Here is a 14,225-nt window from a genome sequence, read left to right on the forward strand (position 1 = left end):
AGTCATTATTATGAGAAAGTTTCTCATTAATATGAGATGTTAAGTCATTATGAGATGTTAAGTCATTATTATGAGAAAGTTTCTCATTAATATGAGATGTTAAGTCATTATTATGAGATGTTAAGTCATTATTATGAGAAAGTTTCTCATTAATATGAGATGTTAAGTCATTATTACGAGAAAGTTTCTCATTAATATGAGATGTTAAGTCATTATTACGAGAAAGTTTCTCATTAATATGAGATGTTAAGTCATTAATATGAGAAAGTTTCTCATTAATATGAGATGTTAAGTCATTAATATGAGATGTTAAGTCATTAATATGAGATGTTAAGTCATTAATATGAGATGTTAAGTCATTATTATGAGAAAGTTTCTCATTAATATGAGAAAGTTTCTCATTAATATGAGATGTTAAGTCATTATTATGAGATGTTAAGTCATTATTATGAGAAAGTTTCTCATTAATATGAGATGTTAAGTCATTATTATGAGAAAGTTTCTCATTAATATGAGATGTTAAGTCATTATTATGAGAAAGTTTCTCATTAATATGAGATGTTAAGTCATTATTATGAGAAAGTTTCTCATTAATATGAGATGTTAAGTCATTATTATGAGAAAGTTTCTCATTAATATGAGATGTTAAGTCATTATTATGAGAAAGTTTCTCATTAATATGAGATGTTAAGTCATTATTATGAGAAAGTTTCTCATTAATATGAGATGTTAAGTCATTATTATGAGAAGGTTTCTCATTATTATGAGATGTTAAGTCATTATTATGAGATGTTAAGTCATTATTATGAGAAGGTTTCTCATTAATATGAGATGTTAAGTCATTATTATGAGAAGGTTTCTCATTAATATGAGATGTTAAGTCATTATGAGATGTTAAGTCATTATTATGAGAAAGTTTCTCATTAATATGAGATGTTAAGTCATTATTATGAGATGTTAAGTCATTATTACGAGAAAGTTTCTCATTAATATGAGATGTTAAGTCATTATTACGAGAAAGTTTCTCATTAATATGAGATGTTAAGTCATTATTACGAGAAAGTTTCTCATTAATATGAGATGTTAAGTCATTATTACGAGAAAGTTTCTCATTAATATGAGATGTTAAGTCATTAATATGAGATGTTAAGTCATTAATATGAGAAAGTTTCTCATTAATATGAGATGTTAAGTCATTAATATGAGATGTTAAGTCATTAATATGAGATGTTAAGTCATTAATATGAGATGTTAAGTCATTATTATGAGAAAGTTTCTCATTAATATGAGAAAGTTTCTCATTAATATGAGATGTTAAGTCATTATTATGAGATGTTAAGTCATTATTATGAGAAAGTTTCTCATTAATATGAGAAAGTTTCTCATTAATATGAGATGTTAAGTCATTAATATGAGATGTTAAGTCATTATTATGAGAAAGTTTCTCATTAATATGAGAAAGTTTCTCATTAATATGAGATGTTAAGTCATTATTATGAGAAAGTTTCTCATTAATATGAGATGTTAAGTCATTATTATGAGAAAGTTTCTCATTAATATGAGATGTTAAGTCATTATTATGAGAAAGTTTCTCATTAATATGAGATGTTAAGTCATTATTATGAGAAAGTTTCTCATTAATATGAGATGTTAAGTCATTATTATGAGAAGGTTTCTCATTATTATGAGATGTTAAGTCATTATTATGAGATGTTAAGTCATTATTATGAGAAGGTTTCTCATTAATATGAGATGTTAAGTCATTATTATGAGAAGGTTTCTCATTATTATGAGATGTTAAGTCATTATTATGAGATGTTAAGTCATTATTATGAGAAGGTTTCTCATTAATATGAGATGTTAAGTCATTATTATGAGATGTTAAGTCATTATTACGAGAAAGTTTCTCATTAATATGAGATGTTAAGTCATTATTATGAGAAAGTTTCTCATTAATATGAGATGTTAAGTCATTATTATGAGAAGGTTTCTCATTATTATGAGATGTTAAGTCATTAATATGAGATGTTAAGTCATTATTATGAGAAGGTTTCTCATTAATATGAGATGTTAAGTCATTATTATGAGAAGGTTTCTCATTATTATGAGATGTTAAGTCATTATTATGAGATGTTAAGTCATTATTATGAGAAGGTTTCTCATTAATATGAGATGTTAAGTCATTATTATGAGATGTTAAGTCATTATTACGAGAAAGTTTCTCATTAATATGAGATGTTAAGTCATTATCACGAGAAAGTTTCTCATTAATATGAGATGTTAAGTCATTATCACGAGAAAGTTTCTCATTAATATGAGATGTTAAGTCATTATTATGAGATGTTAAGTCATTATTACGAGAAAGTTTCTCATTAATATGAGATGTTAAGTCATTATTAAGAGAAAGTTTCTCATTAATATGAGATGTTAAGTCATTATTATGAGATGTTAAGTCATTATTACGAGAAAACATCTCATAATAATGAGAAACTTTCTCGTAATAATGACTTAACATCTCATAATAATGACTTAACATCTCATATTAATGAGAAACTAAGTCATTATTACGAGAAAGTACTTACGGAATATTTTTTTCTCTCAACTGTGGCGGGAACGGGCTTCCATATGTTTTGGACTTTAATCCCAGTTTTTCTGAGCGTCTTTTTTGAAACAGCCCCCAGAGCTTGACATTAAGCCTTGATATGCGCTTGTCCTTTAGACAGCTAAATCAATCATCCATTTGTAGAACAAAGTAAAAAGCTATATGTAAGAAAATAAAAATAAAAAATTAATTTGTTGTTCAAGTAATTTATTTACAAGCAATATTCCCTTCACAATTTCATCGGCTGTAACATAAATAAGCATATCTGTGGTATTTTTCACATTAAATTGATGGATGTAATTTACAGTTGTTTTTATACAACAATAAGTATGATTTAAAAAAAAAACTATGAAAGTATATTTGGGAATATACACATTAAATCATGATTTTAGCTTTAAGAAAAAGTTTATTTTATTTTTAGAATACAATAATAGTAGTAGTTCAAACCAATGAGAATAAAGCTGTCACCATAAAGTCATTCCCCATTCCAGGGGCGTAGCAACCGGGGGGGACGGGGGGGACGTGTCCCCCGCACTTTCTTTGACCTAGCACCAATATTTCCGCCATTGTTCACTGATTTGTTACTTAGATTTGAGTGAACTAACATTTAGCCAATCACAGCGCAAATCTCTTGGGTGTCCTCAAATTGCCACTTTGGTGCTGTAAAATTCCCATTGTTCTTCTATTTAGAATTTATTATTATACTGTACGAACATCACCATACTGTCCCCCCCACTTTTAAATTGGCTGCTCCGCCCCTGCCCCATTCTATCTTTTAGGTCTGGTAAACACTAATACATTTTCATTTGAAAACGAAAACGCTAGGGTGGATGGAGAAAATTTTAAAACAAAAACACCTTTTCATTTGTATCTGGATTAATGTAGATGTAGCGCTGGCTGTGTCCACTGGCTGTTTTATTTGCTTACCAAATACTTAAAAATGAACAAATGTAGTCAGCATGCAGTAGCCAAAATGTGATTACTTACATTTCAAGGTTTGTGCAAATAATTTGAACATAAATAACTTTTTAGATACTTTTGCATAATCAGCCTAAGTGATAGAAATCAATGGTTTTAATATTACTGAAAAATATGTTTTTTAGGCTTATTTCCATATTATTGTTACAACATAAATGCATGATGTCATAATAACAAATGCTCAGTGTGAAAGCAGAATATTGAAAGCAGCGTTAGTATTGGTCATGTGATCTCAACACTTCTGTCAAATGTCTTAACATTTCTACACTCGTGTGACATAATGCATAAATATCATTCATTTCTGTAATGAGCTCAGCTTTGAGAATGAAAACCAACCTGTTTGTTCCTCAGTATCTTCATGTTTGATGAATGTTTTTTCAATCTTCATGTCTTCACTCTCCTCTTTAATAAACTCCATCTTTGTGTGTTCCTCAGTATCTTCATGTTTCAATGTTTCTTCAAACTTCATGTCTTCACTCTCCTCTTTAATAAACGCCATCTTTATAATAGTGTGTGTCACATAGATCTCAGTTGATTCTCCAGGAGATGTTCTGTGTTTGTACACTTTGTCCTGTTTAAGATGAGAAAAATTAAAGATAAAATAAATGCAAATTAAATCTCTGTGTGCCTCTCAATTAGTTCATTTTTCAGAGTGAGAGCTAATAGATTTGATAATAACTATACACAAATTACACAGATCGTTCATAGTTAGGTAGGCTAGTTTTAACTTACATTTGGTATTCAATTATTTGTACATCATATCTAAGACTTTAATGAAATAATTATCGGTTGTGATTCCACTGGTTTGTGTTTGTTGTTGTCGTTTGTAGTCCGCGTGCCGCTGAATCGAATCACTGAATCATTTCACAAATGATTTGATTCAAATGATTCGGATTCTCAGTTTCTCTCATCTCTTCTTATCATCACACGATTGATTCATGATATAGAGAGCGAAATAAAACGCACTTCTCTGTTACTAAAGGCTAACGTTTTGAGTAACACTAAATAAAGCATTACAATGTTGTATTTAAGAATGATGCATGCATTTATTTTACATAGCTTGTAAAAACGCTTTAATTAATTGATTTAAAAACTTTAAAACCACGAACCTTTCTTCAGGTGAATCACATCAGAAGAGGAGAGCGGCGCGTCACACCACCAGACCAAAATAAAAGACAGATTCGTGCACTGATCTCTCACTGAAGTCTGCCTCAATGTCTTCTTAGGAAATTAATAAGTGTACAGCTCAGACTGCCTCACCTGCATCGCTTGCAACTAAAATATTATTTTGCACTCTCAGCAAAGCAGACTCAATGCTATGAACAGACTTAAAACCTGACTGAAAATTTTCAAAAATATGGTGAGTGACTGTAATTTGCCTGTAAATACTGTACATCAACAACCTCAATGTACTGATTTATTCCAACAGCAAACAAGGACATGTTTTAAAAGAAAAATATTAGTTTTGTGTGTCATACATATTCAAATGTATTGCAATACTTGAAAAAGTATGTAGAGCATAAAACTAAACAAATGAAAACATATGGTGTAAATATCTCTAAATTGAATAAAGTAGCAAATATAGAGACATATGGTGCATTTGAAACCCCATACAACAAAGTTTCATGTGAACACCTGACAACTGGACAACATTTAGTGTTATGAATGTGTTTATTTATTCAGGCATGTCTTAAAGAATTACTGCAGGAACGCACATTTAAGACATGTCAGAATTACCTGGAGTCCTTGTTAGCTAACACATATTAGATATTGCTGACACTTTCCAGATAATTTAATACAATGATGAAAGACTATTTGTAGCAAAGTTTGATTATTTATTACTTCCCCATATTAAGATGTTGAAAATGCAGCAGTAAACCAACAATAAAGTCATGACTGTAAAGTATGGATGTGTGTTGTTGGTTTGGTAGTCGTCACATCCACTGCTGCTCTGAGCTCTGGATCAGCTGCTGTCCGTGGTGCTGAACATCATTACAAGACAAATCAAGAATAGAGTCAGGAACATTTAGCTTCAGTTCTGTGAGTTTATTAAGCTTTGTAAACCAACCATTCTGTCATAATTTTAAGGAAATGAATGCTCTTCATTAGTTTCTATGTTCATATGTTTGCTTTTGATCAACTCTATATGTTAGAAATAAGGTTTATAGTATGTGTAAACAGGGATTGACAATTATTAATCTGAAAGGCAGGGTCGCCTGAAATCTGAAATCTTCTAAAGCACAAATCTACCCTGTCCTTCTCAATGTCAATTTCTGCAGCTCAGTAAAGATGTTTTAGGACCGGGCTGGAGTTTCTGATCTCACTAGTTTTAACAGTGGCCGTTTACGTTGAATAATGAAATGAGACATGACTCTTTAAATGTAGTTTAAATCAGAGCAGCAGAATGAGAGTAGAAAATGGCATTTTAAAAGCAGAAAAAGAAACGAAGGGAAAAAAAAACATAACACATCAAAATCTTCATAACTTCATTCTCCTCTTTAATAAATGATATCTTTATAACTGTGATACGTGGATCACCAGGAGTTTTTCTGTGTGTTTGGACACTCTGTCCTGTTAAAGATGAGAATAATTAACAGAAAGAAACTAAATCTCTGGGTGCACTAAGGGAGTCAGTCAGAGTGATGTTAGAGGCCTTGAATCACTAAAAACACATGGTCCATATTTATTAACCATAAATAATAATAATCATAATAACAACAACAAGAAAAAATTAATAAAAGAACAAGAAATGCACAAACATGATTTACCGTACAATAATGATTAGTATATGTGACCCTGGACCACAAAACCAGTCTTAAGTCGCTGGGGTATATTTGTAGCAATAGCCAAAAATACATTGTATGGGTCAAAATTTTAGATTTTTCTTTTATGCCAAAAATCATTAGGAAATTAAGTAAAGATCATGTTCCATGAAGATTTTTTGTAAAATTCCTACTGTAAATATATCAAAATGTAATTTTTGATTTGTAAAATGCATTGTTAAGAACCTAATTTGGACAACTTTAAAGGTGATTTTCTCAGTATTTTGATTTTTTGCACCCTCAGATTCCAGATTTTCAAATAGATGTATCTCGGTCAAATATTGTTCTATCCTAACAAATCATACATCAATAGAAAGCTTATTTATTGAGCTTTCATATGATGTATAAATCTCAGTTTTGTAAAATTTTACCTTATGACTGGTTTTGTGGTCCAGGGTCACATATTACATTAAATAGATTAAACTTAAAAAAAAAAATCTATCTTTTGATTAAACATCTTCGCTTTGCATTTACACCGTTTTGATCAGCAGGTATCATCAACTTGCGATGATTCTAGCAACTCAAACCAGTGAATCATTGACTGAGAGTTTGGAAAAGATTTGTTTCCATACTGTAGAGTATACGGAACACATTGTAAATGCGATTTAAACAATTAAAAACAACAATTTCTTCAGCTGAAACACAGGCGCAGGAGCGCGGCACAGCCTTTTGACGTCACATCACCGGATCAAAATAAAAGTCTTGTTCACACACTGCCTCGTCTACTATCTAAAAAGTGAGACTGTGTTCCTGGGTTGACTTTTCCAATAAAAAAAAAAAAAAAAAGGAAAACTTCTGTAAAATGTTTTTTATTGATCACTCTTTGAATTCAGACCCTTCTCCCTCTAAATTTATTATTAATTTTTTGCTATTTCTTGTACATTCATAAATGTAAATGTTCAAAGAAAACTTCCTTTTTCGTTTTTAGGAAAGATTTTGATGTGTAGCTATGTAAACTCTTTTAATGGAGTCTAATAAGCTAATATGGATTAATATATGTACCTCACATTGTCTTTTGTTCTTATTCTGTCTTTGCATTTGTATTTGTTGTTCTTTTGTTGCATAATAAAAAATAAATAAATCAACCAAAAAAAAAAAAAAAAACATCAGAGGTTGCTGTCTAATTGAGTGCTTTCAGCACATATAATATGTGAGACTCTGTCTTAAAGCTGGTAAGTCTAGTAACTGTGTTCAGTTGGGGTTGGAGCTAAACTCTGCAGGACACCGGCCCTCTAGAACCAAGTTTGGGCACCCCTGACCTAAAGGCATGTTTGATATTGAATTTTAAAGCTGACTAAAAAAAACAAAACAAAAAAAAAAAAAAACGAGTATTCATACTTTTATTTCCCATGTATGCAATACACCCATTTATGTCATGCATTGATTAATTTATACATGAATCTAATTTCCATGTTTCAGCAGGCACAGTGTCATTAGACATTTGGTTCAATTTTGGTTACAAGGTTGTGCAAACAAAATCCATTGTCAGTTATACATCTAATGTTAGTTTTGATGTTTTTAGGTTGTGTTGTAAAGTAAGCAAATTCCAACATCCATTTGACGTCAAATACTGACATTTAGTCACAAATTACTGTCACCAAATTCCAACATTTTCTAAACAGCATGATAATAGAGAACAAAACCCAACAAATTCGTAAAATAATATATCCTACAATGCGACACAGTAGGGGAACAGTGGGGTAAGATGAGCCATTTATTACTGCAAAAAAAGCAGAAGTACAATGAAAGTATCTAAAGTAATTTTCAGGATGTGTCCTATCAATTCGAATGATCAAAATGTATCTATAACAAAGGGTTCTCTGTGTTCCTGTGGCTCAAAACAAACCAAATTTAGAATTTCAGTCTTTAATTGTTTGCATTTCTGAACAATATGTTGAACACTAAAGTTGAAAACCCTCTCAAAAACGGACTAAACAGAGTTTGTAGTGTAAATGTTTACATTTTTGCTTCAAATGTGACCAATATCAGATTTCTAGTGTGAACAGATCATGGTTCTGAACTGGCCCTCGTGAAAACGAATAATACAAACAGGATTTCCAGGTTTTTACAACAAAATCTGCCCAATTGCCTCTCAAACCTACTCTAAAACTAGCCCAACTGTGTTCAGGAGGTAAATACCACATTAGAGTGGTTGGGTCAACCCACAAATTTGGAAAACAACCAGAGGAAACAGTGGAAAAAGTAGCCCAACTCTGCGAAGATACGGTTGATTTGGCAACACTTGCGCAGCATGCCGTCATACGGAAGTAAAAATGGAGGATATAAAGTAAATGATTATGTGTTATTATAAGCCAGCAAAATTATGCACAGGCAATATGAAAAATAAAAGACAAGGATGTGACAAAAAACAGTTTTGAAACTTTCATGATATGAGCCCTCATGTTTTGTTTGTATGTACAGTGCCTTGCGAAATTATTCATACCCCTTCATTTTTTCACATTTTGTTATGTTGCTGCCTTATGTTAAACTACTTTAAATTACTTTTTTCCCACATCAGTCTACACTCCCTACTCCATAATGGCAAAGCAAAAATAGGTTTTTAACATATGTGCAAATTTATTAGAAATAAAAAACTGAAAAGATCCCGTTGCATAAGTATTCATACCCTTTTCTGGGACACTCGAAATTTAGCTCAGGAGCATTCATATTGCTTCTAGATGTTACTACACTTCGAGTGGAGTTAAACTGTGGCAAATTCATTTGAATGAGTCTGATTTAGAAAGGCACACACCTCTCAGAAAAGGTCTAACAGCTGAAAATGCATATCAGAGCAAAAACCAAGTCCTGAGGTCAAGATAACTGCCTGTAGAGCTCAGTGACAGACTTGTGTTAAGGCAATGATCTAGAGAAGAGTTCAGAAAAAAGCTGCATTGAAGGTTGACAGAAGCATTATCCATAATGGAAGACGATTGGAACAACTAGGACTCTAGAAAATGTCTGCCAGCCCCCATCCAAGCTGACAGAGCTTGAGAGGTGAAAAGGTGAGGCAAAGACTGGCAGATAATTGCAAAATGCAGATGTGCAAAGCTTGTCATATCATACCCATAAAGACTTGAGGCTGTAAAGGTGCTTCAACTATGTATGAGTTAAGGGTATGAATACTTATGCAATGTACTTATTTCAGGGTTTTATTTTTAATAAATTTGTAAAATTTGTTTTGTCATTATTATGGTGTATGGAGTGTAAATTGATGTGGAGGGAAAACTAATTTAAAGCAGTTTAACATAATGCTGCAACAAAACAAAATGTGAAAAAAAATATGAAGGGGTATGAATACTTTTGCAAGGCACTGTAAAGTTGTAACTGTAATGCTTGTGAGTTCTTTCACAACTGAAAACATTGAGTAGAATGTTAAATCTTTTAGGTGACTCACACTGCGGTCACATTGCAAAACATCTGACCTTTATCAGATTTAGTACCACAAATGGCAGAAATTCCATGTGGTTTGTGCTGTTCACAGTGTCATGACAAAAACAGATCTGAGTCACATGTAAGCGGAAATGAAATATAATATATATATATAAATATATTTACAGTTAATCACATGACAAATTGTAGTCTAATCACTCTGGTGTGATTGTACTGTACATGTAAGCGAGCTACTCAATGTCCGTCAAAACTCTGATCAGGCTTTTCTCCAGTGTGAAACTTCATGTGTCTTTTAAGGCTTCTTTTTTGAGTGAATCTCTTTCCACATTCATGACAGGTGAAAGCTTTCTCTCCAGTATGAGTTTTCATGTGGACATCAAGAGAATATTTCTGTATAAAACTCCTTGGACATTGAGAACACATGAAAGGTTTTTCTCCAGTGTGAATGTTTGTGTGTTTATCAAGGCTTGATTTTCGACCGAAGCTCTTTCCACATAGGTTGCAGGTGTAAGGCTTTTCTCCAGTGTGAACTCTGACGTGGGCATCAAGGCTGTGTTTATGTGCAAAACTCCTTTCACATTGAGAGCATGCGTAAGGCTTCTCTCCAGTGTGAACTCTCATGTGGTTTTGAAGTTTGTCTTTTTGAATGAAACTCCTTCCACACTTTTGGCAGGTGAAAGGTCTTTCTCCAGAGTGAATGTTTGTGTGTTTGTTAAGGTTTGATTTTCGATTGAAGCTCATTCCACATAGTGTGCAGGTGTAAGGTCTTTCTCCAGAGTGGATTCTCATGTGAACATTAAGGCTTCCTCTTTCAGAAAATCTCTTTCCACACTGTTTGCAGACAAAGGGTCTCTTTCCAGTGTGAACTCTCATATGATAAGTAAGGTTTCCTTTTCGAATGAAACTCTTTCCACACTGTTGGCAGCTGTAAGGTCTTTCTCCAGTGTGAATTCTCATGTGGACTTTAAGGTATTCCTTTCTGTTGGAAGTTTTTCCACACTGTTGGCAGGTAAAAACACTTATTTTTATTGCCGTCTTTTGTGCTTTTGTTTCCGTATCCGAGCAAATATATGATTTTTCTCCAGACATGAAATCATGTTTCTCATGCTGGAGATCATCTTCCTTTTCATTGAGTTCTTGACTCTCCTCTTTCAGTGTCATCAGGTCTAATGCAAAAAAAGACAAATCCAAATTAACACCATTTTTAATTGCTCAAAGCACAAACATCAAACCCAGCAACATTAAGATCTTATACACACTAAACTATTAAAGGAGGAGTTACACGTAATCTCAAAACCTATTCTCATCTCCCCCTACAGTGGAAGCATTTCATATTAAAGACATGGATTTTTTTTTATTTTTTATTAGATTTAAATCATATTAAGAATTAGATAATGTATCATATGATGTTCAGTTATAGGTTACTTGTGTGTTAACTAACCCTGCCTACTTAAAATGTTGTATTATTATGGACTTCCGGGTATGACCGCAAGCTAGAGGGTCACGTTTGAGTCTGCTCTCTATAATAATCCTGTCTAATCCTTATACTTGATCCAAAAACTCTCCGAAACTATGGAATTGACGCAGAAATGCCTAGCACTGAGATAAGCCGAAATCAACAACGCAATCTAAATTAACAAGCTTTGGAGTGCATGGCACAGAGCAGCCAGCTAGCAGGGAAGCTAACGCTGCTAGCACAGAAGCTAACGGAGGTGATGTGAACAATGAAGCGCTGATTTCACCTAGCAAAGACCAACAGCTCCTAAATATGGCTAAAGATGAGATATTGGGAGAGATACGCAATTTGAAAAGCGAGTTCACCGGAAGATTTGATGGTGTACTTAAAGCTATAGAAGAAACAAGAAAGGAGGTGACTGAATGTACGGAGCGGATGGCTGAGGCAGAGGTGCGTCTGTCTAACGTGGAAGACGAACAGGTGGACTTGAAAGCGGTGGTCGAGAGCTTACAGACAAGAAATAAACACCTTGAGGATAAAGTGGTCGATATGGAAACAAGATCGTGTCTGAATAATCTGAGGCTGGTGGGTCTCCCGGAAAATTCTGAAGGCTCTGACATGTGCGGCTTTTTGGAGAGCTGGTTGCCAGACGCGCTGGAGCTAAACCCAATGCGTCACCCTTTAGTCCTGGAAAGGGCCCACCGCACCGGGCCAAAGAGAGACACCGATACCTCACCGAGAACGGTAATCATGAGATTTCTTAACTACAAGCAGAAAGAAATCGTACTAAGAACTGCCAAAACAAAGAAGGATATCTTCTATAAAAACCAGCGTGTGAAGTTGTTTAAGGATGTCGCTACGGAGGTGCACAGACAGCGTAAGCAGTTCGATGTTGTTCGCGATCAGTGCGGCATGGCATTCTTTCCCCATCCACGTTGGTGCTGACACATAAAGAGAAAGTCCACAAGTTCACTTCCCCAGCAGAGGCCAAGATCTTTGCCTAGAAGAGCCAAATGGAATTGGTAGAAAAAGAATGACTTATGTTCATAGATATTGCCACTGCCAACTACACAGTGAAGGTACTTTGATAAGGCATTACTGAAGTTGCAAATGCAAGTACTGTTCAAAAAGGATATATTACTTGAATAAAGTTGGAGGTGAAGGTTGAGACAACAGTTCAGATTCTAAGAATCTAACGATGTTCGCGGTAGGAAGTAGTGTACTTCAGGGGTTTACCCAGTTAGCTGGGTGGGGGGTTTTTGTTGTTGTGATGTTTATGCTGCTCGCTACCCTGGAAATCCAGAGGTCTCGCGAGAGCACAATTTGAATTGTCTCTGCAAGACACTCTGGCATCGAGCAATGATGCAGTTACGTAAGCAGTTGTGGGAACCAATCAAATCGGTGTATCTGATGTAGGCGGGACAGAGGCGAGCTAAACTGATGACGACAGCGCTGCGACGTCCGAATCATGTAGTAAACTTTGAAAGATCGCTGTGGCTACAGATGAACAACAAGTTGTTTGAAACGGCTTTGGCCGCTACAATGAACGAGGTAGACTTGGCTTTTCATATAAAAGAGGAACAGAAAACCAAAAACTCGAATCGTTCCTTTGCAAGAAGGACGTTTATGCTGTTTTGCCGACTGGATACGGCAAGAGTTTAATCTATCAGTTCACGAGTTCACGCTTACATATAATTAGCCGGAGAATAGTAGTGCATGTTTGGCGTGCTGTCCGGTGAAGGGCTCCGAGCTCGGGAGTGGCCCGAACCCAGAGTACGTTACCCCCCAATAGGAGTAGCGAGAACTCGGAGTGATGAGATGGGGTGGTGGAGGTTTACTGATAAACCATCGAGTGAATTGAGGTGAGTCAGCTGTATTTAAACCTATGGCGCTGATTGACTTGAGTGGGCTCCTCTTGTGATGTTTATGCTAAGTATCTAACGCGCTTCTCCCGAACTTTGTTAATGAAACATCATTTAGCTCTGCTGGTAGCTAAGCGTGTATTGTTGTGATTGGTCGTGGCGTTATCCAATTGTGTGCAGTGAGAGTTTCAAATGCATGCTTGTTGCCGCCCCTCGAGTTAGGCAGTTTTCATTGCTCGATCCCAGACCCTTAATCTTAATAGATTAGGGTCTGGATTTTTCCAGGCTAGCTGCTCGCAGCATTTAGTTCTAATGTTCTAGTTTGTGTTAACTCTCAGACACATATATGTAGTGCAAAAATAAGATTATTGTATGTTTGTTTGGATGACACAAAAATTTGAAATTAAATATACTTCCTGGAATTGCAGAGGCTTGGGTACACCAAAAAAGATTAAGCAGGTTATGAACAAAATAAAAGATCTTGGCTCTAAAATAGTCTTCCTGCAGGAAACCCACCCTCTTGAGGAGGAAAATATCAGAATAAGCAGGAGGTGGCAGGGATCGCCGTATGCATCATCATTTACATCAAGAGCTCGAGGTGTAATTACACTGATTCATAAATCAGTGCCTTTGCATGTTACAAATATTATAAAAGATAAATTTGGAAGATACTTGATTATTCAGGGAACGATTTTACATGAAAATTTCAACTTAGTAAATGTATATGGTCCGAATATAGACGATGATCGATTCTTTACAAATTTATTTCTAATCATTTCTTCTCTCTCAGGTAAAAATATTATTGGTGGAGATTGGAACTGCGTTTTGAATCCAATCCTAGACCGATCCACTGGAATTGACCAGACTCATCATAAAAGCAGAGAAATCATCCAGAATTTTATGAAAGAGTTACAGATGGTAGATATTTGGCGACATCAAAATCCTATCGATAATACAAACTCTTGTCACTCTAAAACATTTAACACGTACTCCCGCATAGATTACTTTCTAATTTCGGCAGATTTGTTGCCTAATATGGAGATGATAGTATAACAATTTCAGACCATGCTTCATGTAACATAAAATATACTCATAAAGATTTATTGATAGACCCC

At 34.3% G+C, this 14,225-nt stretch overlaps 1 protein-coding gene across 1 annotated transcript in view; it reads right to left on the reverse strand.

The window, feature by feature from the left end:
* Positions 1-9,602: 9,602 nt before the first annotated feature.
* The window catches only part of LOC141299002 (uncharacterized), a 110,983-nt gene continuing 106,360 nt past the window's right edge, over positions 9,603-14,225 (reverse strand). Inside the window, exon 3 of the mRNA XM_073829285.1 lies at positions 9,603-10,642. Within this exon, the coding sequence (XP_073685386.1) occupies positions 10,027-10,642 (616 nt within the window). The 3' untranslated portion in view covers positions 9,603-10,026. The remainder of the gene's footprint in view (positions 10,643-14,225) is intronic.

Source organism: Garra rufa, chromosome 23, assembly GCF_049309525.1.
Source record: "Garra rufa chromosome 23, GarRuf1.0, whole genome shotgun sequence".
In the NCBI taxonomy this organism is placed as follows: domain Eukaryota; kingdom Metazoa; phylum Chordata; class Actinopteri; order Cypriniformes; family Cyprinidae; genus Garra; species Garra rufa.